This window comes from Colletotrichum destructivum, chromosome 7 (assembly GCF_034447905.1).
Source record: "Colletotrichum destructivum chromosome 7, complete sequence".
Taxonomy (NCBI): Eukaryota; Fungi; Ascomycota; class Sordariomycetes; order Glomerellales; family Glomerellaceae; genus Colletotrichum; species Colletotrichum destructivum.
In genome coordinates, this window is record NC_085902.1 from 3,135,583 (window position 1) to 3,162,174 (window position 26,592).

Sequence of the window (26,592 nt, forward strand, 5' to 3'; positions counted from 1 at the left end):
GTAGCTGGAGGTTGGAATCGCTCGTGCATAGCGCAGAGTGGCTGGAAATGAATGATCGATCTGTATATCATGTAGATAATACCACTTCAAGGAAACAAAACTATAAACATGAGCGAACCAACTAACTAGTGCGTATCTGACTGCACACCCAATGAATGATGTGGTCAGTTCGAGTTCATCCTGTATAGCTCAGCAAACCGGCCATCTCCCGCAATCAGTGAAGTCGGTTCTCCAATCTCCAAAACTTCGCCGTCACCAAGAAGCACCACTGCGTCATACCGCGAGACGTGCTTGAGCCTGTGCATAACAGCCAAAACAGTGCAGCCACGGAACTCATTGTCGACAACATCCTGCATAACCGCCTCGGTCTCGCTATCAACACTGGGTAACGGTAACGTCAGCGTGAACTGCATACCGAAGATGAAACTTCTCACGATTGCTTACCTGCTCATGGCCTCGTCCAGAATCAAAAGCTTGCACTGCCGAAGCATGGCCCTGGCCATGCAGAGAAGCTGCTTCTGACCGGCCGACCAAGCTTTGTCGTCCATCTCCGCGCCCAAGCCGCCTTGCTCTTGAACATGTCTCGAAAGGCCAACTCTGTCAAGAGCCTGGGTGATCCTCGCGTCGTCGTCGTCATCGTCGTCAGAAGCGGCGCTCAGCGGATCAATGTTGAATCGGATAGTCCCCGGCATGAGAAAAGGATCTTGGGAAACAACATTGATGCAGGAACGAAGCTCCGATGGCACGAGAGTTGATATGTCGACACCATCAATCTCAATCTTGCCTCCCCTGACTTCTGTCATCTGCAGTAGGCTGAGGACAAGCGACGTCTTGCCGCTGCCTGAGCGACCACAGATCGCAACGTGGTCACCGGCCTCCACCGATATCGATACCCTCTTGAGTATGGGTTCGACATCAGGACTGGCGTAACGTCAGTTCCAAGACTGAACGAGATATGAAAAACACTTGAATACTCACCCATAAGACGCCACAACGTCGGAGAAGTTGACAGCCCCAACACGGGGCCAGTCTCTAGATAACCGCTCCTTGCCGGCAGTTTGCTCCGTTTCGGTCTCTGCTACGAACCGTCTGACTCTTGCAACAGCACCCACGCTGGACTCAAGCTTAGTCCAACTCTGGATCAGGCGTGCTAACACCTCACTGAAGCCAATGACCATGACAAGGCTGACACCAACGCTTCCGGCACTGAATTTGTCGTGCCAAGTAACAACTACAACCACGAGGACGACGGCAAGCACAGCCACGACCAGGTTGAGAACAAACGTAAGCCACGCCTGAATGCAGCTTTGGACGTAGTTTGGTTTCTGGGACAAATCGATGCGGTGATAACTACGCTTCTGGTACTGGGCTTGCCATCCAAAGGCACGAATGGTTGCGCCTCCAGCCACAGATTCAGAGAAGTGAGTGTATAAGGGCGCCTTGGCTTCGATCCCCAGAAGACGGATCTGGCGAGACGTCTGAAGGTAGAAGCGTTGCAGAAAATAGACAACGGTCGCGATGAAAGGGAGGGCGATGCCGAGATATTGGGAGAAGACGGCGAGGATAACGAGTTTAGCCAAGATGGATATGGCCGCTGCGAAACATTGTGAGCGACATCGCATATTCACGTGGATGGAAGACTCACTGGAGGTGTAATTCACCAGGTTGGACGGCAGGTCCATATCCAGAAGCTGCAGGTCTTCACTGAACCTGTGAACGGCCGGAAATGAGCACCTCATTGCACTGAGAAATAAATCCAATGTGACTTACCTATTGAGAATCTCGCCGTTGTCGGTTGTGGTCAGGAAATGGAAGGATGCTCTATCCCGCGAGAGGTATACGTTTAGTACTGTCCCACATTCAATAGAATGCTGCACAATGAACTCACGCCATGGTAGTTTTGAGAAGGTCTGAGTGCAGCTTGAGAGCCGTGTTGGTTATGATGTCGAGGAATGCAAACCAGGCAGCCAAAGAAGCCCCCAGAGTGCCGAGGACGCCAAACACGGCGTATATGCCCAAGTAGTATCCCACACTTGTGTTGGCCTCGACAGAGTTGGCTTCAGACCACCATTTGACCCAAACGGCTATTTGTCACATGGAAACTGTCAGCGGCAGTTGGCAGTTTTCCCCGACATTGCAATGGGAAGTTCCCAACTTACTAGAGAACTCGGAAAAGAAGATCCACATGACGACTGAAACCGAGTAGAGGGTGACCGCCTTCCAGCCGGCATTCTTCAAGTAGTACTCGTAAACTGCCTTCTCCCCATTCTTGCGTCGGATATCGGTATGAGTCATTTGGTCTTGGTGGTTCTCGTTCTCGTTGGTTGGCGTGGCTGTCTGCTCCATGGGAATCACAGAATCATTAGACTCTTCCTGTACCTTCTCCACCACACCGTCAGATGATAACTTCAGCCCTAGCCTGCTCGTATAGCCTTGACCTCGTACGAGGACTGCGGGGTTGCCGAGTTCTTGCACCCTGCCATCGTCGAGGCAGATGATAAAGTCGGCGACGGCCATGAGTTCATCTGCACTCTCATTAGCATGCCCATCACAATGTCACGAGGTGAAGTCAAAACTCACGGCTATGCGTTGCGATGATGATCGTTGCGCGTTGTCTACGCAAAAGACCATCGGTGCCAAGCAGACAGTTCGAGACATGTTTAGCCGTGTGGGCATCCATGCCGCTGAAGACATCGTCGAGGACAACCATCTTCTGCCTCGAGTAGACAGCTCGAGCAAGAGCCTTTGGGGAGACAAAGGTTGGACGTTAGCATAAACATAACGTTCAAGGAGCATGTTCGGGCACTTACGATGCGCTGTTTTTGGCCGCCGCTGAGATTGACACCTTTGCTACCAACAAGTGTGTAGTCTCCCTTCTGCAACGCTTGTAGATCGGGTTCAAGACCGCAGGCTGAGATTACAGCATCGTACCACTTCTGGTCGTAAAGTGAAACGCCGAGTATGTTTTGCCGAACCGTCCCATTCTCAAGCCATGGGCTCTGTGAGCAATATGCCGCGCCACCTCTTTCAGGAAAGTTTCCAACGGCCGGCGCGGCAGTAGGAGGAGACATGGGTACCAACTCGCCCAGTATTGCGCCAAGGAAGGATGACTTGCCGCTTCCCACGGGACCGATAACAACAGTCACCGCGTTTCGAGGGATGTCAACGGTGAGGTCGTGAAGCACAGCCTGGTCCTTCTTCCAGCCAAAACTATTCCCTCTAAACGAGACGGCACACGGCTGGTGCGAGGAGACTGCTGGCTTGCTGCCGCCCTCAGTTGTCAATGGAACAAGGTTGATATCGGTCGAGGACGGCGGGTTTAAGGTGCTGCTTTGTCCATCGAGAGTTGCAGGCCGGGGGCCGTAGTTGCAAAAGTCTTGGATGCGGTCGAAGCATGCAAACGACTGGACAATCATGGGCAGCATCTGGATGAACATGACAACGGGCGTGGTCAGGAGCCCAATCAATGCGATGGAGGCGAAGGCTTGCGCGGGTAAAAGAGTCTCGTTCTTCCAGAAGACGGAGATGATGACGTAGACGGCAAAGGTAACAATGGGAGCAAGATTGATAGGGGTGAGCGCTGAGGGCTGCCCGTCAGGAACTAGACATTGGCATCGCCGCCGCCGAAGACAAGAGAGAACTTACAGAGCAATAGAGTAGCCACGAGCAGCTTCCGGAAAGACTTTGAGGTGTTGATCTCGTCAGTTCGCAGTCTCTGAATCGTTGTCGACATGACATCTGTGAGCCCGAGCATCTTCACGGCCTTCATCTCACCGAGCACCGTCGTCGTGACACGAAGGCGTTCCTGGATCTTCTCGATCCACCGCATCTGCGCTGTTCTGCTGGCCACGGAGATTTTTGACATTGCAGCGATGAAAACTGAGAGATGGTCTGGTCAGCGACCCCCACACCCAGAATTATGCTGCGCGTCACTTACTCAATACAAGGATAATTGGTGCCAGGCAGGCGAGGGATAGCTGCAGTCCGAGGAGCCAGCTGGCAACAGCAATATCAAGCAGCGAACCCCAGGTCATGTGGAACATAGACATGGCTTCAAAGATGCGTTCAACATCTGTCCCCATCAGGGCTACCGCCGTGATGTCTCCAGTGTCGACGTCTCTTGTGTCGACGGCTTGTTGGTAGACAAGCGCAATCAGCCCTCCTCGAAGCCTGGTGGTAAAGCGAAGGTTGTGGTACTGGTAGACTGAGTTGCTAACCGCGATGCCCAGGTACACCAAAACCCAGGCCCCAATAAGGCCTCTGCCGTAGTTGGCGTCTGGGCTCTCGTTACCCACAAAGGTTACGGTCGTCTTTATGAGAAATGGTTGCGCGAATGTGAAGACTGTCAGACAGAGCCGGGGGATGACAGGAGCCAGGAAGGGTAAAAGGTACCCCCTGAAGCAAGCTTTAATGAGACTATGGCGACTTTGGTGGTCATCTGATAAAGCCGTATGGTCAGCAAGGGGGCTGCAGACTTCGTTAGGAACATGACGACGTAAAAGACGTACATTTGTCCCAGGTAACGGCCAAGCTTCGGTGAAGAACACGACTCTCCATGCTTGAATCGAGTCTTGGTAAGTCGCCGAGGGATATGACTTTGGAATACCCCAAATAAAAGGTTGTCGCCAGCCACGCAAAGCAAGTCCTCGACCAGAACCCGCTGCTCTGCTCGGGAGATGCATGTTTGCCGTCGGGAGGGGGATCGGACGCGGCGAGTCTCTTCTTCGCCTCGAGAGACTCTAGCACGAGCACCGCCAGTGTGAAACCCAACACGACTGTGGCGATGGCTGGCAAAGGGCCGCGCACAGAGAAAAGCCATAGTGTCCGGACACGGGCAATGCCAAGTATGATGGATGCCGAGAGATAGAGGCTGAGGAGGGTCGAGGGTCGAGGCGATCTTTGATGGTTCAGGACAGACAGCAGCAGGACTGTAAGCGTGGCGACGGGAGTCAAAACATCGGCGGCGACGGACGCAGGAGTCTGGAATTGTGAGGTCTGGCAGCGCAAAGCCAGGAAGGCCAACTGAAAGGCAAGGAGTGTCGTCGTCGCCACCTTGCAATGGGGAGTTAGCTAAAGACACATTGACGGTGGCTTTTCGACGGTGCGGCTGGACATACCAACTTGCTGGCCAACAGCCTGGATGAAGTCTGGAAAGCAACGGGCCGTCGAAGCAGCTGGGCAACTCTCGATGGGGCAAGCAGAAGAAACAATGCAGATGGCAAGCATGCAAAAAGAACATCCTCAAACTGTAGAGTGAAGTCAAAAGAACGGCAATCTGTATGGACTCGCGGCCCAAACGCCCAGTCGCTGAAGGTCGGACAGGACATGTTGATGCTTCGTAAGATCAATGGGTATGTCTGAACAAACGTCCTACAGACTTAAAGCTCGGTAGGAACTAGGAACAAAATGAAAGGAAATTCGTGGCGAAACGTTCAAGAGATATGCCGACATGTTGGGACAGAGACGTTGGACCGTTGACGCGTGTCGACTGTGCCTGTTCGCTTCACACCCACCCCAGGGATCACTATCAGCGCTGTACAGGGGCATCGACAACGTCGCGTGCGGCGCGACGCCTGATGAGCGGCATGTTAATCGCAGAGTCTAGATACATGGGTCAGTCACCCTTCAGCTTCTAACCTACTTTGGTAGGTGGGACAGGCTGCGTCTGGCATGGGTCGACTGAGTTGGTCGGTCTGTCGGTAAGGGCATTTGTGTACGCCACAATTCACATTTGCGTTCTGGGAACTTTGGTAGGGAACTAAGCGGGCTATATGGTCCGATTGGCTGGATAATGAGCGAGCAACCAACACTGTTTTGACAATGGCCAGGTTAACCGCCCATCAAAGATACGGGCTGACGGGGTGCAGGCGGCACAGCCTTTGGTATGCAACAATAGGCCAATGCATCTGAGATACGGACGGGCATGACGGGTGATGAGTCCCTGAACGGAATAAGCGTGGACAGATTATGCAACCAACGGCCAATGGAAATGGGAACGATTCTCAGACATCGCTCCTCTCGGGAAACAGACCTGTGACATTAAGGACTTATCTCATGACTGGCTTCGACGCAGGAGCAGCTTACATAGCTCTGACGAAGCTGGCACCGAGGCTGAGGCCGTCGACAAGAGATGAGCTTACATCTGGATAAACTGGGATGGAAACGACCGTTCTAACCGTCATGCTTGTCTTACTTAGGTCGAGGAGGCCATGGCGAACGGGTCTGAGAATTATTACCAGCGCTGTGCCTGCAACTGGATCAAGCAAGCCACCCCTGGTAAGAATTCCCAGCTGAGGGTTTAATAGTTGGAGAAAAATACCTAAGCTTACATTGGATTCTACGAGAGAACTGACTTGTGAGGCATAGGAAAAGAGCAGGGGCTTCACCCAAGTCATGTGGAAGAAGGCCGCACTCTGGCATATTGAGGGACTGCAACAAATCTTGGGCTTGGATTGTCTGAACAAAAGTGGGGAAAGTGGGAAAATCAAGACAGATTCCGGCAAAAGCATGCAATTTTTATCTTCTTTTCTTCAGAGACGCTGTTCTCTCATCTCCTATCGTCTAAATGGGTGTGTTGACTCAACTGACTGGACCGGGACTCATCACATTGAAGAATCTTAATGTTACAACCCGCAATCCGTTGGACGTTGCCATACTTAACTATAAAGATCTTTGGGCACTTCACATCCGTCTGCTTTTATCTTTTTGTCTGTTGCAAACTAGGCCCATGTTCGCCTCTCTCGGACTATGAATCATCCACTCATCTGCCGTCGAACATGTCCATGAACTCGACAAGCTTCCCCGCAAAGTCACTTGCATGGGCATAGCAATGTACATACATACATTAACCCCCCCAACGCAGATGGAGTTCCGCAGCTGAGGAGCTTTGTCCTCGACTCTTCTCCGTCTTCCCCGCATCCTTCTCCCGCAGATCCCTCCCCGCCCGTCGAAGCTGCGCCGCATGCCACTGTCACCGCTCCTCTGTTTCCTAATCCCGATGATCCTTCACGAACCCGACCTTCGGGCTAATTACCTGCGTATCCGACGTCACTTGCCAGACTGTCGAGAAGAGCGAGCGGGAGGGGCAGGTCACACATCTGCGTTTCCCGTTTCCTCCGGATCGCCCTCCGTGTGGAGGAAATCAGGCTGGTAATTGTTCCGGGTAAATTGCTACAAAACGTGGACCATGACCCGGTTTCGTCTGGGACCACCATGATCGTTGAAGGGAGCTCCCAGTGACTTGGACGTATTCGCCAAAACATGATGGCGCTCTCGACGCTCCTTTGCGCCGCGTTGCTCCCAGCGCTCGCGTTGGGAGCCATTGACAGGCAAGCAGTGACACTACGTTGAAGAGGGCAGGGAGCATTATTAACTTATTACTGCAGACAGCGAGTTGTTTCTCAGTTCAATGTCGTCCGAACCAGCCTCATCGACAACAACACAACGCCTCTGCAAGTCGGCAACGGCAACTTTGCTTTCAATGTCGACAACACGGGCATGCAGGTAGGACGCAGACAGAGCACGAAACGCGTCGTTCTGATGTAGATGTAGACTGGCTAAACATGTAATTACAGAGTTTCCTGCCCTTCAACACAATGTCGAGCTGGGCCTGGCATAACGACTCGCTGCCAACCAACGAGTGAGAAGCAACCATGACGATGGAAAGCTCGCCCCCCCTCGATCAACCAAAGACTGACTTCATGAACCCTCGCGGCAGAGAGAAGCTGAGCGACTACACGGGCGTCCCGAGGCTGACCCACGGCCGCAACGTCTCGTACGACATCCCCGATCCCAAGCTCCCGCAAGTCTCGCAGTGGCTCATCGGCAACCCCAACCGCCTCAACCTCGGCCGCATCGGCCTCAAGTACAAGGGCCAGACCCTGTCGGCCGCGCAGATCGGGGAGCCGAGGCAGGAGCTCGACCTGTGGGGGGGCTTCATCACGTCCACCTTCAAAGTCGACGGCGAGACGGTGACGGTGGTGACCCAGGGCGACTTCGCCTCCGACGCCGTCACCTTCACGATCGAGTCGCCGCTCGTGTCGGCCGGCGACCTGCGCGTCGAGCTCGACTTCCCCTACCCGCCGATCCACACGACCAAGTACAAGTACGAGGTGTTCGCCGGTGTCTACGACTTCCCGCGGAACCACACGACGCGCATCTCCAGAAGCTGCGGGCGGCCCGACCTGGCGCACATCTACCACGAGCTCCAGGAGACCAGCTACTTCGTCAACCTCCGCTGGCCGCGCGAGAGCCCCCTGGAGCTGTCGAGGGACGAGCCGGAAGGGTCCGACAAGATCACCGCCCACCGGTACACGCTGGCTCCGAGCGGCGGCGCCTCCAACGGGACTTCCAACGGGACCTCGGGATCCGTCACCTTTACCGCGCACTTCTCGCCGCAGCGCCAGGATCCCAGGCCGCCGGCGGACATTCAGAAAGAGAGCGTGGCGGGATGGCGAGACTACTGGACCGAGGGCGGGTTTGTCGACCTGACGCTGTCGTCGAACCCGAACGCTACCGAGCTCCAGAGGCGCATCCTCCTGTCGCAGTATCACGTCCGGGTCAACAGCGCGGCGTCGGGGCAGTCGCCTCAAGAAAGTGGCCTCATGAATAACGGATGGTACGGTGAGTAAAAAGGATCATGTCCAGTTACGTGGCTCTTTTCTTTTGGTCGTGTTGCTTACAGCGAGGCAGGGAAGTTCCACATGGAGATGGTCGTGTGGCACAACGCCCACTGGGTGACCTGGGGCCGAAAGAAGTACTTCGACAACATCTTCCCCGAGCTGTACGAGACTCTGTTGCCTTCGTCATTTGCGAGAGCGAAGCAGATGGGGTGGGAGGGAGCTCGGTAAGATATCTTGCTTGACGTCTGCCACAGTTGCATGCTTCCGGTCCGCTAATCATCACCATTCTCACAGGTGGCCTAAGATGACAGAGTTGGAGAGCGGTAGGAGCTCTCCTGGTGGTATCAACGGTCTGCTTCTTTGGCAACAAGTGTGTTGTTTTTCTTCTCCTATGAGACAATCTTGCAATTCCTTCACCTGCTGACTAAATCAACCATCCAGCCTCACCCTATGTATCTTGCAGAGCTGGCGTATCAGTCCTCACCAACCGACGAGACCTTGAAACGATGGGACGCGGTCTTGACGGCTACCGCCGACTACATGGCATCGTATGCCTGGAAGAACGAGAGCTCTGGCTACTACGACTTGGGGCCGCCGTAAGTCGCGTTGCCGATTCTGCAAAGGTGAACGCGAAGCTGACGATAGAAACCTGGTTAGTTCGTATGGCGTCACCGAGAACACGCCTCCCGCCGAGACACTGAACCTGGCCTATGAGGTAATGCCCAGGCGCACCTCGCATTCTCTAGGCCATGCGCGTACTTTCCAGCTGACACCGATGTGTAGATCTCGTACTGGAGATACGGCCTCGACCTCGCGCGCGAGTGGAAGAAGAGGCTTGGGCAGCCCGTCCCAGAGCGCTGGACGACCGTGGCCTCGAACCTCGCGCCGCCGCCCCAGGTCGACGGCCGCTACGCCGTCTACGAAGGCCTGAACGGCACGTGGTGGGACGACCCGGAGCTCAACGGCGACCCCCGCAGCCTCATCATGATGCAGGGGGTGCTGCCGGACACCCCGGCCGTCGACCCGGCCGTGGCGCTGAGGACGGCCGACAAGGTCTGGGAGGTCTGGACGGACCAGAAGATCCGCGGCTGGGGGCGGCCCGTGTTGGCCATCAACTCGGCGCGGATCGGGAACCCGGAGAGGGCCGTCTACCACCTCACCGCGTACACGTACTGGAAGTTTGACGATGCCGGCTATGCCATCCGCGGAGGCGACGGTGAGTTTTGTTCCTGTTGGGATCCGGGACCTCATCACTGACTTATGACTACCTTTAGGCGGCACACCACCTCCGTTCATGCCCGGTAACGCGGGCTTTCTCTACGCAGGCAAGTTTTGTTTCATCAACTGGTCTGTGAGAGGTGTACTAACAGACAACACAGTTGCATACATGGTAGCCGGATGGCAAGGCTCTGAGGGGGATGCGCCGGGATTTCCCAAGGACGGAGGGTGGGTGGTGAAGCACGAGGGTTTGCAAAAGGCACCTTGAGACGGATGCTTTCTTTTCCAACTTCGAGCAGATGTCAGCTTGCGTCCTGAGAATTTGCTTCTGAGGTAGTTTTATGTTTCCCTTGATAACACCATATCCCTCTGTATGGTGCAGCTCACCTCATTCATACAAGTACAACTGCATCATGGATCCCCGACAACATAGCACCTTGAGCCTGTGGTATTTCTTTGCTTGTGATTCAGTATTCTACATCTCATTGTGAAGAATACCCGCTGTTTCCAAACTCACCTTTAGTAGCGGCTTCTACGGTCCAAGGCCACCCTGCAGTATAAGTCATGACCGTGACTCAAATGCTTGGAAACAGCTTCACTCGACGTCACCATAGAGAAGGGCGACACAGCTGCGCCTAGATGTCTATCCAGAATTCTTTTTTCTCAAAATTAAATGACTTCCCCAGCCTTCGCCGAGGCAAAAAAGGACAGCCGGTTACTCTCTATACCGTCTACCACTCTCTAATCTCACCACCCGGCCCGATGAACCCAGGGCTCACCCACGCCTTGGCGTCCTTGGACAGCTCGCGGACCTGGGCCTCGTCGATCTCGATGCCCAGCCCCGGGCCCGTCAGCAGGTCGATGTAGCCGTCCGTCACCTTCCACACCTCCGGGTTGTGCGTGTAGCTCGTCAGGTCCTGCCCCGTGCTGTTGTAGTGGATGCCCAGGCTCATCTCCTGGATGACGAAGTTGGGCGAGGCGAAGTCGACCTGGGCGTTGGCGGCCAGGGCGATGGGGCCGAGCGGGCAGTGCGGCGCCAGGGCGACGTCGTAGGCCTCGGCCATGGCGGCGATGCGGCGCATCTCGGAGATGCCGCCGACGTGCGAGATGTCGGGCTGCAGGATGTCGACGCAGCCGGCCTCGAGGAAGGGCTTGACGTCCCAGCGGCTGTGCAAGCGCTCGCCGAGGGCGATGGGGATCGAGGTCAGCCCGCTGATCTCCTTGATGCCGCCGATGTGCTCCGACAGCAGGGGCTCCTCGATGAACAGAGGGCGATGGGGCTCGAGGGCCTTGGCAAGCTGCTTGGCCATGGGCTTGTGGACACGGCCGTGGAAGTCGACGCCGGCGTCCAGGCCGAGGGCCTTGACGGCCTTGACGCGCTCGACGGCGGCGTCGAGGGCCGAGGGGGAGTCGAGCCAGCCGAGATCCTCGGTGGCGTTCATCTTGACGGCCTTGAAGCCCTGTTCCTTGCGGGCTAGTCTATATATTGTTGACAAGACAAGGTCAGTGATGTTTCTTCTTCTAGTGACTGAGTTCCCGCGAGGGATCCAGCGAGAGACCCAGCGGGGGGGGGAGACAAGGGTCAGTTGAGCGCAACTCACGCTTGCTGCTCGACGTCGTTCGGCCTATCGCCACCGATCCACGCGTAGACCTTGAGCTTATCCCTGACCTTTCCGCCCAGCAGCTGCCAGATAGGGAGACCGAGTTTCCTCGCTTCTCATGGGGTCAGTGACTGTTCGAGGTTTCTTGTTTCAGAGTGCAGATAGATGTCTGCCACCATCAACTCACCCTTGAGATCCCACAGAGCAATGTCGATGCCGGCCAACGCGCTCATGAAGACGGGGCCGCCCCGGTAAAAGGTCGTCCGCCATGACATCTGCCAGATGTGCTCGATGTCGCTGGGTACGTGGTTAGCATTTTTTCGGGGCTCATCATAAGAGGCTAGACGCCCGGGGGGGCCGACTCACTCTGCCTCCATGCCCGAGTATCTCTCAAACCACGCGTCAAGGCACCCCTCAACGGCTTGGGTGTGGCCCTCCAACGAAGCCTCGCCCCAGCCGACGTTGCCCGCCTCGTCGGTGATCTTGACAAACAGCCACCTCGGGGGTACCCGAAAGTACTCCATCTTTGCGATTTTGCCCATGATGAGGGGGTTGTTTGGGTGTGGTGCAGTAAACAGTCTCTCAAAGGGGGGGGATTCTTGGTAAGGGAATACAGTAGAGATGATGGGCAAATAGGAGCAGGAATCAGTAGTAGGACTGGGTAGCGGGACTGGACTTCTCAACCCAGAAGAATACACAGGTGACACAAGACTCAGTTGATGAAGGATGTCCCAACAAACCAGCAACTTTGAAGCAATCGTGAGCTAATATGACCATATGCCAAAGCGGAGCTCGACGGAGTTGAGCCACGGCAAAGTCGGCATGAAGTCCGGAACGACGCCGAGCCGTGCTCCCTCAGCCGCCTCTCCTCCGTCTCTCCCCCCCCCTCCTCCCCCTTCCCCTCCCTTCCCTTCCCTCCCTCTACTCTCTCCCGTTCCGACTCCGCAACGATCGCCCGTCGGAGAACCAGCGCCCCCCCTGCATGAGCCCTTTACCCGTCTCCAAAGGGAAGGTGGAGTAGGTGGGATGATGGGATGAGCGCGGTGCGGGGTTCGGCGAAGCCTCACCCGAGACTATTCCCAGGGGGCAGACGCGCGATGTGGGGGTGTTTCGGTGTGTGGTTTTCCGTCCGGTGAGGAAAAGGGACGTCAGGCGGAAAAAGGAGGGCTCACCGAGTTGTCTCACCGAGGGGAGCCAGGGGTTGGTCTTATTGGTGGGTTCATGAAATTCCATTGTTCTATCTCCAGGTTCTATCAACGACCCGTGTGTATCTGTATGTGCTTCTGATTACCAGACATCCCATATCCCCTACGTGCGTGTAGTCATCATCAACCCGGTTCTATTCTATGCCTATGCCTGGCCCGCCCTGATCTTCTTCTGCTGTGCCACCCACGTCTCGACCGCCTTCTTGAGCGTCTCCGGGTCCGACTCGCCAAAGATGTCGACGCCGAGGCGGGCCGGGAAGTTGTAGCGGTGCTTCCTGTCGAGGGCGTTGATCTTCTCGAACACGTCCTTGGGCAGCTCGAATACTATGGGAGAGGGGGGGGGGGCCGTTAGTAAGGGCTCATCGTCAAAAGAATAATGAGAAGGCAAAAATCGGGGGCTCGTCGTACCTTCAAAGTTCTTCTCGATTCTCGAGGGCGTCACGGACTTGGGGAGCACGACGGTGCCCCTCTGGACGGACCAGCTGATGATGAGCTGGGCCGGCTCCTTGCCCAACGACTTGGCAAGCTCGGCGATGGTGGAGTCGTCGACGGCACTGGACAGACACGCACGATTAGCGGCACGGCTCGAAGACGACTTGGGAAAGGGGGGGGGAGGGGGGCGGATATCGGTCCAGGGGGGGGGGGGGGGGGGGGGATACACTTACCGAGGAAGGTTGTAGATGTTGTTGGCGAGGGGGCTGTACGCCGTGACCACGATACCCTGCATCACGCCCACCCTAGGTTAGCCGACTGCGGAGTGCGGAATGCAACGCCGGAGATTTCTCTTCTCGGCGGCTGTGGCTGGTGGCGGCGGCGACGGCAGCAGGAGGTATAGTCCTTCTGTCCGTCCGTCCGTCCGTCCGTCCGTCCCCATCTCGCGGTCACTCACCTTCTCCTTGGACCAGGCCAGCAGTTCGGGCTGCTGCAGGTACGGGTGCGCCTCGATCTGGTTCACGGCCGGCTTGATCTCGGCCGTCTCCCACAGGGCCTCGATCTTCTCCTTGGTGAAGTTGGAGACGCCGATGGTGCGGATCTTGCCCTTCTTGACGAGGGCCTCGAGGGCCTTCCACGTCTCCTCAACGGGCACGTCAATGACGTCGACGGCCTCGGTCACGGGGTGCAGCGGGAAGCGGGTGGCGTCGTCCTTCTTGTTGAACGAGACGGGCCAGTGAATCTAAATGCACGACATCGTGCCTGTGGTCAGGTTGCGGTCGAGTAACATGCATTACATATACACCCGTTATGTCCAACGACCGGTGGTGTGTGTGTAAGGCTTACCAGGTACAGGTCAACGTAGTCGGTCTGCAGGTCCTTGAGGGTGATGTCGAGCGCCGTCTCGACGTCCTCGGCCTTGTGGTGGGTGTTCCAGAGCTTGCTGGTGATCTAGGGACAAAAAAAGAGTTTCAGCCGTTGGGAGTCCTTGCCATGATCCCATGATACCATGGTATGCATGAACTCACAAAGATGTCTTTTCTCGGTACGCCCGAGGCCTTGACGCCCTCGCCGACCTCTTTCTCGTTGTCGTAGACGGCGGCGGCGTCGATGTGGCGGTACCCGGACTTCAGAGCGTGCTCAACGGCGTTCTTGACCTCGTTGGGCTTGGATTGCTGTGAAAATCGACCTGGTTAGGTATATGTGCATCATTTCGCTTTCCCCTCCCCATGCCCAAAGCATTGAAGCGGTCGCTTGTTTACTCACCCAGGTTCCCAGGCCAACTGCTGGGATCTCGTGTCCCGAGAGGAGCTTGAAGGATTGAGCCAACGCCATGGTTCACTGTTTGGGTTGGTTTGAAGAGAGAGCAACAGGGTTACTGTGCTGTGGTGTTGTGTTGTGTTGTATTGCGTTGATTTCCGTGAGCGGACGTGGTGTTTACCAACAAAAATAAGATGAGACAACAGTTATCCGCGGTGTGAATAGTATGTATGTATGTATGTATAAATATCTATCATATGTCACCCTGAATGAATTGCACAAGAGGGGCTCTTATATCTCCAAAATGAGGCCGTCGTCACTCAACTCGGTTTCCGCATCACACAATGGGCGGCACAGTGAGGGGTCGGGTTCCTCCCAACGGTCAACGGCCCGTGTCTCGTCGGACGGAATAGCATTAGGTAAACCTCTTTTCCGGTCTTTATCCCTGACGGAGGAGACGGACATACACAGAGAGAGAGAGGGGGGGGCAGACAGACAGACAGACAGACAGACAGACAAAACAGACACAAGACGGGGATGGCCCGGATGGCGTCGGCATGTTCCCCGCGCGTCCTGTCCTTGCGCCAAACATATCCACCCCCGCGTCATCACACCCCGAGAAACGCCATCGATTGTGGAATTTTGTGGACCGGACAGCTCCCTCGCGACATTGCCGAGGGGGAGGGGCACCGAGACCGGTCTGACACGTTTTCCATCGCGAGGTAAAAGTGAGGGGTGTCAACAAAAGGTCTTCAAGCTCACGAGAGACTAAACAGTCGTCAGAGATACCCAGAGAGCATCAATCAGTCTTGTCCAAGTCCCTTGAGCTTCTTCTCCCCTTTTGCCTTCTTCACATCCTGTCCGAGTTCCATTATACACACTCACACACTCACACACTCACTCTCTCACACAAACATCACACACACATCACAATGGCCGACGTGAGAGTACCGCCCACGGGCGTCTTCGTCCCCGTCCCGACCTTCTTCCACTCGGCCTCGGCCTCGGCCGGCGCCCTCCAGCCCAAGGTCGACATCGACACGCAGATCAAGCACAGCGTCTACCTGGCGCAGAACGGCATCCGCGGCCTGGTCCTCCTCGGCTCGACCGGCGAGGCCATCCACCTGACCAAGGCCGAGCGCCACGACCTCGTCGCCGGCGTCAAGAAGGGCCTCGAGGACGCCGGGTTCCCCGACTACCCCATCATGGCCGGCGTGCTGACCAACGGCATCGACGAGACGCTTGAGTGGCTCGACGACTACGCGAAGGCCGGCGCCCAGTGGGGTCTGGTGCTCGTCCCGGGCTACTTTGGCGCCGCGGCCAACCAGGAGAACATCAAGGAGTGGTACACCGTCGTCGCCGACAAGAGCCCTCTGCCCATCCTCGTGTAAGTTTGAGAGAGAGAGAGAGAGAATCTGAAGTTCTGAACAGACGTTGCCGAAGCTTTGTGCTCTCGACTGACACACTGGAACCCCACAGGTACAACTACCCCGGCGTCACAAACAACGTCCTCGTCGAGCCCGACACGTACAAGGACCTCGCCCAGCACCCCAAGATTGTCGGTTGCAAGATGTAAGAAAAGGCCCCTTGTTTTCCCCGGACCCCGCCGCGAGCGATGGGAACAAATTCTTCTTCTTTTTCTTCTTTGCTCTCTACTTGCAAGTGCTGTCTTTCCTAACACATTCATCCTCCTCCCACAGGTCCCACGGAAACGTCTCCCTCCACATCCAGGTCTCGTCCGACCCGCGCATCGAGCACGCAAAGTTCCGCGTCTACAGCGGCTTCGGCCAGCAGCTCGCGCCCATCGTGCTCTTCGGCGCCGCCGGCGTCATCGACGGCCTCGCCGCCTTCTACCCCAAGACCGTGTCGCGCCTCTTCGCCCTCGCCGAGAAGCGGCCCGTCGAGCAGGGCACCCTCGAGGAGGTCCAGCGCCTGCAGTACGCCGTCAGCCGCGCCGAGGACTTCATCGGCAAGACGGGCATCATCGGCATCCGCGAGGGCATCATCCGCAAGGCCGGCTTCGGCGCCCTCGAGGGCGGACGCCTGCCGCTCAAGGGCCGCTTGCCCGAGGCCACGTGGACGGCGCTGGACTCGCTGCTGCTGGCGGATATCGAAAAGATTGAAAAGTCGCTGTAGAGAGCTGACGGCCGCAGAGTAGGGGCCGCGGGGGGGAGCTAATGAATACATGATTTACAATGATGTGGGGGAAGTCCCATCCCAGCGTTTCGTGATGGTGTTTTTGGTGCAACGTGAACCGCCATGACCGTGAAGCCCTGGAGGGCAAGGGCATCTTGTCGATTGAACAACTTTCCAATCTGTCTCTATGTCCTTTTTCTGTCCAAGTGTACTTCGCAAGCGGTGCTGATGGTTTTGGCAACCGGCGTTTGGGACCCAGGGTACGAATTACAGCTGGTTGGCCTCTTTATCTTATACCATGGGTTTCGGTTCCCTAATTTTCGGTACATTTCCAGCGCATAAGACGTTGTTTACAGATAACCCAGGCTGAGCCGGGACGAGAACGACGAGAAGGGCAGTTGTTCTCGAGCGCCTAGTGGGAAATACGACCGGGACCCCTCCGATGGCCTGTATTTGCGGGCAATCGTCTTGGGTTAAATGTCGCGTTTAAAAGACTGGCTATCAAAGGCACACGTTCTCACTCAACCTCGTAAAACTACGGTCCTGGTCTCTTCCAGTTGCTTGCTTCGGATCCCTCCAACGTGAGAGATGTGAGAGCCGCTGATGCAAGTGTCCGCGGGGCGGGGTGGGTGAGTGTTGTCAGTGAGAGATGCGACGGTTTATAGGGACTTGGAAGCCCGAGACACCATCAACATTCGCTATCTCTGCCAATGTCCTGTGAGGGGAGATTGTCCAGTATTTTGGCCACTGTAATCCCAAGAGCGCAAATGGCCCCAGCAAGCCTCACTTCCGTTCATGTTACGTGCTACTCCTTCACAATCTTGTTGTCAAACTGCTTCTCGAGTGAAACCGACAGAAGAAACGCTGTATAATTCCAGTCTGACACTAATAAATCATACTCGATTCCCTGCTGGACACTTACATGCCTTTGGAGAGCATCCGTGAGGGGATGAAGAGCCGGATATATGGTACAACACCCGGAATCGCACTGAACTCTATATGCACTTCACCAGCAAACGACTCCACAGGCGGACCTAAATCGGGCGTCAGAGCATTTGGGTCAACTGAAGCCGGTGTATTTCGCGCCGACCGTGAGTTTCCAGCGGCCTCGTCCCCTGCTTCGTCTTATATCCATTCATCTCACCCTCTCACTCACTCACTCATTCGCTCGCATGCTCGCTCACAACACATCCAGCAACTTATCTTATCCCCTCCCTCACTCACCACCAGCACCCTCCTCTCCACCATGTCCTCCTCGGAGCCTCCCCCTAGACCGCCCTTCTCATCGCTCCCCCTGGACCCCGACGGCCCCCCCGGAAACGCGTGGGGGCTCTACGGCAAAGACGACCGGCTCGGGGCGCTGAACCTCCTCACGCCCGCCGTCGTGGCGGCGACGGCGGCGTCCGAGATCCGCACCGGCGAGCGCGTGTCGCTCGACTGGTCGCTGGACAACCCGTCGCAGCCGAGCTTCGACCGGGCGCCGTTCCACTCGAGGCTCGTCAACAGGGCGCACCCGAGCGGCGAGGGGAGGACGGTCAACGACGACGTGCTGCACTTCAACACGCAGTGCAGCAGCCAGTGGGACGGCTTCAGACACTATGGTGAGCAGCTCGTCTCGTAACTCTTTTAGCAGTGAATGTGAATATTCGTGAAGGCGATGTCACCGACTGGCTGACTGATGGGCTGACTGGCTGACTGACTGACACGGGAGTAAGGGTATCAGAAGGCGCGTCGATACTACAACAACACGACTCAGGCGGACCTCGAGAAACCCGAGAACATCGGCATTGATGGTGAGTTCAATCATGGTTCACGGTTCACGGTTCTCTACCGAGAGTTTTTATGCAAAGGGGTCTCACTCCATCACCACCAGCTTGGGTCGAGAAAGGCGGCATCGTCGGCCGCGGCGTCCTGCTCGACTACGCCGGCTTCTGCGCGCGCCACACGATCCCCCTCGACGCCTTCACCAGCAGCTCCATCTCGCTGGCGCACCTGCGGCAGGTCGCCGCCGAGCAGGGCGTGACCTTCCGGCCCGGCGACATTTTGCTCGTGCGGTCGGGCTTCACGGCGGGCTACAACGCCAAGGACGAGGCGGCGCAGAGGGCCGTCGCGGCACGCGCGAGCCCGGACTTCCTCGGCGTCGAGCCGACGGCCGAGGTGCTGCGGTGGATCTGGGAGAGCGGCTTCGCGGCCGTGGCGGGCGACGCGCCGAGCTTCGAGAGGGCGCCCATCGCGGGGCCGCACACGGCCGTCGGCGGCGTCTGGAAGGGCGAGCCGTGGGAGGAGGAGATGCAGGGCGGCGGTCTGCTGCATCAGTGGCTTCTGGGCGGCTGGGGGCTGCCCATCGGGGAGATGTTTGACCTCGAAGCCCTGAGCGTGAAGTGTCGAGAGCTGAGACGATGGACGTTCTTTGTGAGCAGCGTGCCGTTGAAGGTGAGTTGATATTCTCTCCTCCTCCTCCTCCTCCTCCCCCCCCCTGTCTGATGAGAGAGTCCCAGTGAGGAGAAAGTGTATTGATGAGTATCTCCCAGGTTCCGGGGGGTGTTGCAAGCCCTCCCAACGCGGTTGCAATCTTCTGAGGAGCTCTTTTGTGTTCTTGGCTCCTGGTATCCTTGTGCCCTTGGGTCCTTGGGTGTGGATTAGGGTAAAACAAACTCTTGGTTAGAGTGTCACCCCACGTAATTAGATTCGGATCACGGACGTTCCAGAAGCAAAAGAAGACCATTTTGACTTTGATGCACATGCCGGCGCCGCGCAACAGGTTCCTGTTGTGTTTGTAAACCATGCTGGCTGTCAACAGAGTTGCTCTGATGTTGCAGCCCTCTCTTGTTCCCACGCACTTACGCACATACGCACACACATGTTTATCTCCATCTCTGATATATCGGCGAGGGATATGCCGGACTTGTCTTCGACCGCCGTGTGGCTAGTTGGCGCGTTTGCAGACATACCTGTATTACGTTGTACACCATGGCATGAGACCCCTGACGGTGTGAAATTGGCCGTGGCCTGTTGTTGGGGCTCGTTGGACCGCCGCAAGCAGCTCCAGCCTCTCCCTCCATGTTCCTCCATGTTCCTCCTTCGAAGCTTGGCGGGATGGTTACTAAGTAAGTTGCCAAGTTGCTGCAGCATCATTCGAGGCTCCACCTCGAGTTAGATGCCAGGCTCAGTGCCGTAGTTTCTCTCGTGTTCGGCCGCCATCCCTCATCCCTCATCCCGTCCTCATCTCTTCTTCTCCTCGTCACGTCTCCATTCTCCTCTCCTGATGATGGACCCTGGAGGCTCATGTTTCCCAGGATATGCCATGCACATCATATCCCCCCCCCCAGCAGCAACAGCAACAGCAAACAGTACCAACACCTCCAGCAAATCATGTCTGCTAACGGGGTCTAGATCGTCGAACTCGGGCACCCGGGGGCCATTTCCCCGCAGGACCACCCTCCTCCCTTCTCCCCCCCTCCACCCTCCACCCCCCCTACACAAGGATCACGAAGCCAAGCAGAAGCCCTGGGAAGACGCTAAGAAAACCTGCTAGCCCCAGAGACCAACTTACCAAGGCCCTTTCGAGACGAGTGAGCCCGGGTACCCCGCATTGCGCTCTGCGTCCCCAAAAAGGATTAAGAATGAGGTGACATTTCCGTCCTCGACGCGCTCTCTCTCTCTCTCCCGTCTGGGTCCCCTCTCTTCCCCCTTCCTCCCTTGAGAGCCATGTTTCCGTGTGTGACCAGCAGCTCCAGCAAGCAGGATCAGGGGAGTCTGCCGACCGACGGAGTAGTAGCCTAGTACCGCTTTTTTTTTCGTTTCCCCTCCCCCTTTTCGAGGAGGAGAGACACAGACAGAGACGGAGAGAGACGGCAAATGGACCTGGACACGGACGGCGTCGACTCCGGTGTCGGCATCGGCACCGGCTCCAACGGCAACGGCAATGCCAACGCCAATGTCAGCGTGAATGGGGGAATCCGTCACCATCCCGGCGTGCGCCGCTATTCCCACTCACACCACAACGGAGGAGACCAGAACAGCGGAAGACATGCTGGCAGCGGCAATGGAAACGCGACATCGTCGTCGTCTTCCAACGGTAACGGAACAGGGCCTGGTGGGAGTGGGAGTGGGAATGGGAATGGGCACACGAACGGCAACGGGAACGGGAATATCGAGCAGAACATCACCATCGCCAACAGCACCAACGGAACCCACCAGCACCAGCACCAGCACCAGCAGCTGGCATCTCCGCCCCTCACACATCCGTCGGCTTCGTCCAACCCCCCGGCATCCTCTTCCTCGGCCGAGACGGCTCGACGCCGCCGGCACCGCGACAAGGAGCGCGTCCGCGTCACCCGCGCCTGCGACAGGTGCAAGAAGCGCAAGATCCGCTGCACCGGCATACAGCCCTGTGAGCTGTGCATCCGCACCGAGTCCCACTGCACCTACAACGCGTCTTATGCGCGAGGTCGACAGCCGCCCGTGGCCACTCGGGAGGATGTCGCCCGAATGGACCTCGACGGCCTCGACGTGTGCGTCTCGGACCCCAACGCCGCTGCCTCCGCGTCTGCCGGCGAGAACTCGTTGAGGAGGCCATCGTCCTCCATGCCTGTCGACGTCTCTGTGTCTGTCCCTGAGCCCGTTGACGCCTCTGCCCCCCATCATCATCATCATCATCATCATCAACATCATCAACAACAACAACAACAACAAAACCATCATAATCTTCTTCACCATCCTCATCATCAAGACAACGTCGACGACCAAGACGACGACGAAGACGACGACGACGACGAGGTCATCATGAAGAACGGCATCACCACCGCCGCCAACACCACCACTAATACCAACCTGACGGCCATCGGCGGGCCTGGGGCGGCCGAGCCCCCGTCCCGGGCGTCTCCCGAGCCGACCCAGACCGACCTCCAGGGCCACTACGTCGGCCCCTCGTCCGGCGTGTCCTTTTTGCTGAGGGTCCAGAAGCGCCTCCACCAGGCCGTCTCCTTCTCGCAGGCGTCCTCCATCTTCACCTTTGGCGATGCGCCGCTGCCGGACTTCGACCCGAGCGGCGCCTTCTGCGTCCTGCTCTCCAAGGAGGAGGCCACCACCTTACTCAAGCGGTACTTCGACTTCGCCGTGCCGACGCACCGCTTCCTGCACCGCCCGACCGTCGAGGGCTGGCTCGAGGAGTTCTACAGCACCATGGGCGCCATGAGGAGCCAGGAGGACGCCCCCGCGCGCAGGGCGCTGCTGTTTATGGTCTTTGCCCAGGCGCAGGAGTACATGGGCACGACGCACTCGCGGGAAAATGCAGATGCGAGGTGAGTTGCGATATCCGTGATTGAGACACACACACACACACACACACACACACACATCCATCCACCCCTCCTTGGTCACATCCTTCAGGGGGGTCTCATCTGTTTTCATCCGTTCTCGTGGGCTCTGAGACATGCGTGAATAACATACACACCCCCGTGTCCCTTGGTCACATTCTTTATGGGTTCTCACGGACTCGCTTGAGCTCTCATGAGCTCTCATGACTCTCGTGAGTTCCTTCATAGAAACACGGGGGGCTGGTTTCCTTATCCGTCCCTCATGTGTCTCATGCGTCCCATGTATCTCATGCATCTCATGCATCTCATACTTCCCTCATCCGTCCTCCGCCCGTCTCTTTCATTAAACCCCCCCCACTCCGACTAACACGTTACAGCGCTCGTTACTTCTTGGCCGCAGACCACCAGCTGTCCAAGGAGCGAGGCGCCGTCCGCCTCACCAGCGTGCAGGCCCGGCTGTGCCAGTGCTTCTGGCTGCTGTCCCAGTCGCGCATCAACCACTGCTGGAGCCTCTTCGGCACCGCCGGCCACCTCGCCCTCGCCATCGGCCTCAACCGCAACCGCCACGCCGACCCGGCCGGCGGCTACAACTACATCGAGCTTGAGTGCCGCCGGCGCACCTTCTGGTGCGCCTACAGCCTCGACAACTACCTCAGCGCCGCCCTGGGCCGCCCGAGGACGTTCCACGATGAGGACATCGATCAGGACCTCCCCTCGTGCTCCGAGGACGCGGACCTTCACGCCGATCACATCACGCCCCGGATGGGCCGCGGCCAGTCCCTGATGCTTGCCCCGGTCGCCCATGTCAAGTAAGTCTGACGGTTACATTTCTTTTTTTTTTCTCCCCAAGAGTGAGTGATGAGTACAGTGAGCGAGTCAGCGAGTGCTAACCCGTCCAAGACTCTCACGCATAGTGAGCATGATCCTCAGGGATCTCTACTCCATACGCCCCTCGTCCTTCTCCAACCGGTGTGCACTGGCGGCCAAGTACTCGCAGAACCTCAAGCACTGGCGCGCCGAGATGTCGCAGTTCCTCGACGACGGCGTCAACACGGCGCTGCTCATCCCCATCTTCCAGCGGCAGCGCAACGTGCTAAACCTGGCCTACTGGCACGCCATGATCCTCACGCACCGGCCGTTCCTCCTGAGCAACTTCGCCCGCCTGCAGCGTAGCGGCAACGGCAAAGGCCGGCGCCGCAGCGTCCCGCACAAGGACCAGACCGAGGAGAGCGTCCACGCGTGCCTAGACGCGGCGATGCACGTCGTCGACACGGTTAACGACCTCATCCAGGCCGGCCAGCTCTTCCGCGCCTTCTGGGTACGCAAAATGATTTTTCCTTTCTTTTTTTGTATCACTCATCAAAGAGCTCCGTCCCAAGCCCATCTCCCGGCTGACTTGACTCTTGCAACAAACAGTTCACCTCCTACTTCGCCTTCTCCGCCGTCGTCATCCTCTACGTCTACACCATCCAACAGCGGACAGCGCCGGCCGAGACGTGGCAGGCCTACTTCAACGCCGCCTCGCGCTGCCAGACGCAGATCGCGTCCCTGGCCGACAATGAGTCGACCCTCGCGGCGCGTTACTGCCTCGTGCTCGAGGAACTGCGGACCGAGGCGCTGCGGCAGACGGACAGGCAGCAGCACGCCGAGATGGTCGCCGCCGCCGCCGCTGCCGCCCACCAGAACGGCGGTGGAGGCAACAACAACTCGCTCGCCCGCGCTGGCGGCGGCGGCGGTGGCGTCGTCGTCGTGGCCGGGGGCGAGGACATCCAGGGCCAGCAGCCCGAGAACCACCACCTTGCCGGTCTCAACTTCTCCGACGTGGGCCACGGCGAAGAGTTTGTGGGCTTCGACGCGAGCCCGAGCAGTTCCCTAGCCGACATGACGAGCTGGGGCCAGTTCGACTCCATGGTGAGTTTCTCTGTTCTGTTTGAACGCTCCCCTTTACTCCCCCGCCTCCTTTGGCCTTGGAAACGACATGCTGATATGTACCACTACATAGGTCACGTCTGGCTTTGGCGGGCTCGAAGCCTTACTTAACGACGACTCACTACGATTTTAATGCCCATGATCTCTTCGAGAAAGTTTTTTTTTCTTCCCCACCAAGTCACAGAGCATCGCCTGTCGATATTGTCAAGTTGTTGTTTTCCAGCGGGCGTGATTCCAACATGGCGCCAAAAGAGGGGAAGTAAGTGACGGAGCGAGGGAGGGCATCGTCGTGGGTTTTATCCGGAGTTTATACCTCATAGTTCTTACGCGTTGTGTTTCTCTGTGTATCTAAATCACATCAATAGTGACACTCCATGAGAAGCATCTTGTTCGATATTCATTCATGTTTTACTGTCCCGTTCATTACCTACAGATACACCTCATCTCATGCTTTAGGACCACCACGCATATACACGCACACACACTTATGATGTCGCCGCCTCAAGACCCTCGAGGATGGCCAGGACGCCCTCGGCTCCAGGGTCCGGCACCTTGCCCCAGGCCGACTCCTCGACGTAGACGGCGCGGCCGAGGGACGCCGCCATGCCCTTGGTGGCCTCTACGCCCTTCCTCGCCGCCTCGACGGCCTCCTTGACGCTGCCCGAGCTCCCAAGGGTCCTGACGAACGGCTCCAGTGCGTCGATGAGCGTCCTGTCGCCCTGCCTCGCCGGCGTCGCCTGCTGCAGCGTGTCCAGCGCGCCCGCGGCGACCTTTGCCCACGCGGCGAGGCCCAGCTGGCCCGCGCCGGCCTTGCGCAGCTCCGACGCCAGCGCCGCGAAGAAGATGGAGTAGATGGCGCCCGAGGTGCCGTCCATGTTGTCCTCGATGACGTTGGTGAGGTCGATGGCCGTGCGGACGGCGTCCGGCGTGGCGGAGGACGACTCGGCGTACTTGAGGACGGCCTTGGCCCCGCGCGCGAGGGTGACGCCGCAGTCGCCGTCGCCGACTTGGGTGTCGTGCGCCGTGATCTGCGGCTCGGCGTCGTTGATCCTCCTGGCCGCCTCGGCGACGACCTTCTTGAGGACTTCCACGTCAACTGTAGGGGCCAGTGTGTTAGTTGGCTGCTGGTGATAGGTGCTTTTTACATGGAGTCCCCCCCCTCCCCCCCCCGGTTGGGTTTTTAAAACTTACGCTTCACGCCGCTCTCACCGCCGTCCTGCTGTCCATGGCTCGACTCGCCGCTCTCGACCAGACGCTGCTTTACGTCCCCGCCGGTCTCGTTGCGTGGCGTGTACGCCCAGCCGACGGCGTCGGTGCCGGCGTCGACGTACTTGAGGATCTCGGGCGTGGCCTTTAGGAGCGTGATGCTGAAGCCGGGGCCGTTGAGACTCGTCATGTACGTTCCCGAGATGACGCGGGCCAATTTCAGTCCGCGGGCACCTTGGCTGCTGTTAGCGTCCGTCCGTCCGTTCTGATGTCACGTCGAGGGTTTCTTTATGTTGTTAAATTTCAACTTACTCAGAGCATTTGTGACCTTGGTGGTGATGCCGCCGAACTCGAGCGGCGAGACACCGCCCAGGTTGTTGACCAAGAGAACGACCTCTTTGGCATCCGAGAAGTCGACGTACGCGCGGTCCGAGTCGCCGGTGTCGAGGAGCTGGGTGAGCATGGCGTCGATGAGCTTCGGGAGCGCCGGCCGCGGCTTCAGCACCTGGCATCCCGGCTCGTTGTGGATTCCCATGCCCAGCTCGACCTGGTCGTCGGACGACGCCGCCGCGGCCTCGCGGCCGGGGATGTGCACGTGCTCGAGCGACGCGCCGACGGTCACAAGGTTCTCGGTGACGGCCCTGCCGAGGCGCGCGACGTCGGCCAGCGAGGCGCCCGTCTCCTTGTAGGCGCCGAGGACCTTGTGGACGAGCACAGTGCCGGCGAGCCCGCGGCGGCCGACCTTGCCGCTCTTGCGGCGGCCGACGGAGACGTCGTCGCCGACGACGAGGACCTCGACGGGCACGCCGAGGCTGGCCTTGGCCTTCTCGGCGGCAAGGTGGAAGTGGAAGACGTCGCCGGTGTAGTTCTTGATGATGAGGAGGACACCGGCGGGACTCGCGACGCGGGAGATGCCCGAGAGGATCTGGGCGACGCTGGGGGAGGCGAAGATGGAGCCCGAGACGGCGGCCGTGAGCATGCCGGCGCCGACGAAGCCGGCGTGGGCGGGCTCATGGCCGGCGCCGCCTCCGGAGAGGAGCGAGACGTGGTTGGGGTCGTTGTTTGTAAGCCAAAGTGCTGAGGGGGTGTTAGTCGGCCTCGTCGTGTCTCGTCTCATGATATTAGAACGGATGTTATCTTACTCTTCTTGGACTTGTCCAGGCTCAGGCCCGAGTGCGTGAGGACAAGGCTCTCGAGGGCATCGAGAACGAGGTCCTCGGCTTCATCGTAAAAGTGTTTCGACATGGTTTGACACGGGGGGTTTCACAACAACAACAAAGAATGTCCAGCTTCAATGGGATTCTTTCACGTTCATCGCTTCTATCTCTCTCTCTCTCTCTCTCTCTCTCTCACTCATAATAAGCAAATCTCATTACCCCGCCGCAGCAAGACCCCGCGAGCAGCATCGTCCGACACCCCGCGTGTTCCCGCATATTGCCGCCTGTTTTCCCTCTTCCCCTCCTCCCCTCCGTCCACCCCGCCAGTCGGATATCCAGTTGCTCACCCGATGAATCTGAGGATGAGTGAGATGGCACAGGCGGACTTTGATCCGGCGCAGCTCACCGGTGAGTGGCCCGTGCGTCCCGGGCCGCGGCATGACGCCGAGTGTCGAGGTGCTTTTCCGTGTTCGCCCCCGGCTTGGGGGTGTGCTTTTCCGTCGGTTGTC

At 57.9% G+C, this 26,592-nt stretch overlaps 8 protein-coding genes across 8 annotated transcripts; 4 read left to right on the plus strand and 4 right to left on the minus strand.

Annotated features, from left to right (window-relative positions):
- Positions 1–10: 10 nt before the first annotated feature.
- Positions 11–5,327, minus strand: CDEST_11496 (Putative AAA+ ATPase domain, ABC transporter type 1, transmembrane domain-containing protein; the record flags this gene model as incomplete). The annotated part of the gene is made up of 12 exons (XM_062927652.1): positions 11–381; positions 445–921; positions 979–1,710; positions 1,771–1,821; positions 1,889–2,084; positions 2,160–2,525; positions 2,581–2,743; positions 2,811–3,601; positions 3,646–3,879; positions 3,938–4,438; positions 4,509–5,052; positions 5,118–5,327. The coding sequence occupies 12 exons, from the start codon at positions 5,325–5,327 to the stop codon at positions 165–167; spliced, it is 4,482 nt and encodes a 1,493-aa protein (XP_062783703.1). The 3' UTR covers positions 11–164.
- A 1,761-nt stretch (positions 5,328–7,088) lies between these two features.
- Positions 7,089–10,268, plus strand: CDEST_11497 (Putative six-hairpin glycosidase superfamily). The gene is made up of 11 exons (XM_062927653.1): positions 7,089–7,328; positions 7,386–7,503; positions 7,575–7,639; positions 7,718–8,622; positions 8,692–8,845; positions 8,916–8,991; positions 9,063–9,217; positions 9,279–9,336; positions 9,405–9,837; positions 9,896–9,946; positions 10,001–10,268. Exons 1-11 carry the CDS (start codon positions 7,261–7,263, stop codon positions 10,105–10,107), a joined length of 2,190 nt encoding a protein of 729 aa, XP_062783704.1. The 5' UTR covers positions 7,089–7,260; the 3' UTR covers positions 10,108–10,268.
- Positions 10,269–10,570: 302 nt separating this feature from the next.
- On the minus strand, positions 10,571–12,266 carry CDEST_11498 (Putative mandelate racemase/muconate lactonizing enzyme domain, enolase-like protein; the record flags this gene model as incomplete). The annotated part of the gene is made up of 4 exons (XM_062927654.1): positions 11,807–12,266; positions 11,628–11,737; positions 11,441–11,552; positions 10,571–11,318 (listed from the first exon to the last, which is right to left on the minus strand). The coding sequence occupies exons 1-4, from the start codon at positions 11,980–11,982 to the stop codon at positions 10,571–10,573; spliced, it is 1,146 nt and encodes a 381-aa protein (XP_062783705.1). The 5' UTR covers positions 11,983–12,266.
- A 386-nt stretch (positions 12,267–12,652) lies between these two features.
- On the minus strand, positions 12,653–14,527 carry CDEST_11499 (Putative aldo/keto reductase, aldo-keto reductase, NADP-dependent oxidoreductase). Its single transcript, XM_062927655.1, has 7 exons — positions 14,344–14,527; positions 14,106–14,252; positions 13,924–14,028; positions 13,535–13,819; positions 13,311–13,366; positions 13,054–13,199; positions 12,653–12,969 (listed from the first exon to the last, which is right to left on the minus strand). The coding sequence occupies exons 1-7, from the start codon at positions 14,410–14,412 to the stop codon at positions 12,791–12,793; spliced, it is 987 nt and encodes a 328-aa protein (XP_062783706.1). The 5' UTR covers positions 14,413–14,527; the 3' UTR covers positions 12,653–12,790.
- A 546-nt stretch (positions 14,528–15,073) lies between these two features.
- Positions 15,074–16,527, plus strand: CDEST_11500 (Putative aldolase-type TIM barrel, schiff base-forming aldolase). The gene is made up of 3 exons (XM_062927656.1): positions 15,074–15,724; positions 15,817–15,909; positions 16,038–16,527. The coding sequence occupies exons 1-3, from the start codon at positions 15,270–15,272 to the stop codon at positions 16,471–16,473; spliced, it is 984 nt and encodes a 327-aa protein (XP_062783707.1). The 5' UTR covers positions 15,074–15,269; the 3' UTR covers positions 16,474–16,527.
- Positions 16,528–17,719: 1,192 nt separating this feature from the next.
- CDEST_11501 (Putative kynurenine formamidase/cyclase, kynurenine formamidase superfamily) lies at positions 17,720–19,052 on the plus strand (the record flags this gene model as incomplete). The annotated part of the gene is made up of 4 exons (XM_062927657.1): positions 17,720–18,074; positions 18,189–18,266; positions 18,347–18,906; positions 19,005–19,052. 4 exons carry the CDS (start codon positions 17,720–17,722, stop codon positions 19,050–19,052), a joined length of 1,041 nt encoding a protein of 346 aa, XP_062783708.1.
- Positions 19,053–20,129: 1,077 nt separating this feature from the next.
- On the plus strand, positions 20,130–24,506 carry CDEST_11502 (uncharacterized protein). Its single transcript, XM_062927658.1, has 5 exons — positions 20,130–21,776; positions 22,169–22,600; positions 22,692–23,109; positions 23,208–23,702; positions 23,794–24,506. The coding sequence occupies exons 1-5, from the start codon at positions 20,332–20,334 to the stop codon at positions 23,851–23,853; spliced, it is 2,850 nt and encodes a 949-aa protein (XP_062783709.1). The 5' UTR covers positions 20,130–20,331; the 3' UTR covers positions 23,854–24,506.
- CDEST_11503 (Putative DhaK domain, DhaL domain, dihydroxyacetone kinase, DhaL domain superfamily) lies at positions 24,174–26,269 on the minus strand. Its single transcript, XM_062927659.1, has 4 exons — positions 26,069–26,269; positions 25,239–26,003; positions 24,912–25,160; positions 24,174–24,816 (listed from the first exon to the last, which is right to left on the minus strand). Exons 1-4 carry the CDS (start codon positions 26,169–26,171, stop codon positions 24,206–24,208), a joined length of 1,728 nt encoding a protein of 575 aa, XP_062783710.1. The 5' UTR covers positions 26,172–26,269; the 3' UTR covers positions 24,174–24,205.
- Positions 26,270–26,592: the final 323 nt, after the last annotated feature.

Bases quoted from the DNA above. Each gene is read 5' to 3' on its own strand.
- CDEST_11497 (XM_062927653.1), top strand. From the start codon at position 7,261: ATGATGGCGCTCTCGACGCTCCTTTGCGCCGCGTTGCTCCCAGCGCTC. The intron at 7,640-7,717 runs GTGAGAAGCAAC...CCCTCGCGGCAG, and splicing joins GACTCGCTGCCAACCAACGA to AGAGAAGCTGAGCGACTACA. The intron at 9,947-10,000 runs GCAAGTTTTGTT...CAGACAACACAG, and splicing joins CGCGGGCTTTCTCTACGCAG to TTGCATACATGGTAGCCGGA.
- CDEST_11499 (XM_062927655.1), bottom strand. From the start codon at position 14,412: ATGGCGTTGGCTCAATCCTTCAAGCTCCTCTCGGGACACGAGATCCCA. The intron at 13,820-13,923 runs GTAAGCCTTACA...TCGTGCATTTAG, and splicing joins ACTACGTTGACCTGTACCTG to ATTCACTGGCCCGTCTCGTT. The intron at 13,200-13,310 runs GTAAGTGTATCC...GTGTCTGTCCAG, and splicing joins AACATCTACAACCTTCCTCG to TGCCGTCGACGACTCCACCA.
- CDEST_11500 (XM_062927656.1), top strand. From the start codon at position 15,270: ATGGCCGACGTGAGAGTACCGCCCACGGGCGTCTTCGTCCCCGTCCCG. The intron at 15,725-15,816 runs GTAAGTTTGAGA...GGAACCCCACAG, and splicing joins AGCCCTCTGCCCATCCTCGT to GTACAACTACCCCGGCGTCA. The intron at 15,910-16,037 runs GTAAGAAAAGGC...CTCCTCCCACAG, and splicing joins AAGATTGTCGGTTGCAAGAT to GTCCCACGGAAACGTCTCCC.
- CDEST_11502 (XM_062927658.1), top strand. From the start codon at position 20,332: ATGGACCTGGACACGGACGGCGTCGACTCCGGTGTCGGCATCGGCACC. The intron at 23,110-23,207 runs GTACGCAAAATG...TGCAACAAACAG, and splicing joins AGCTCTTCCGCGCCTTCTGG to TTCACCTCCTACTTCGCCTT. The intron at 23,703-23,793 runs GTGAGTTTCTCT...ACCACTACATAG, and splicing joins GGGGCCAGTTCGACTCCATG to GTCACGTCTGGCTTTGGCGG.
- CDEST_11503 (XM_062927659.1), bottom strand. From the start codon at position 26,171: ATGTCGAAACACTTTTACGATGAAGCCGAGGACCTCGTTCTCGATGCC. The intron at 26,004-26,068 runs GTAAGATAACAT...ACACCCCCTCAG, and splicing joins CCTGGACAAGTCCAAGAAGA to CACTTTGGCTTACAAACAAC. The intron at 25,161-25,238 runs GTAAGTTGAAAT...ACAGCAGCCAAG, and splicing joins CAAGGTCACAAATGCTCTGA to GTGCCCGCGGACTGAAATTG.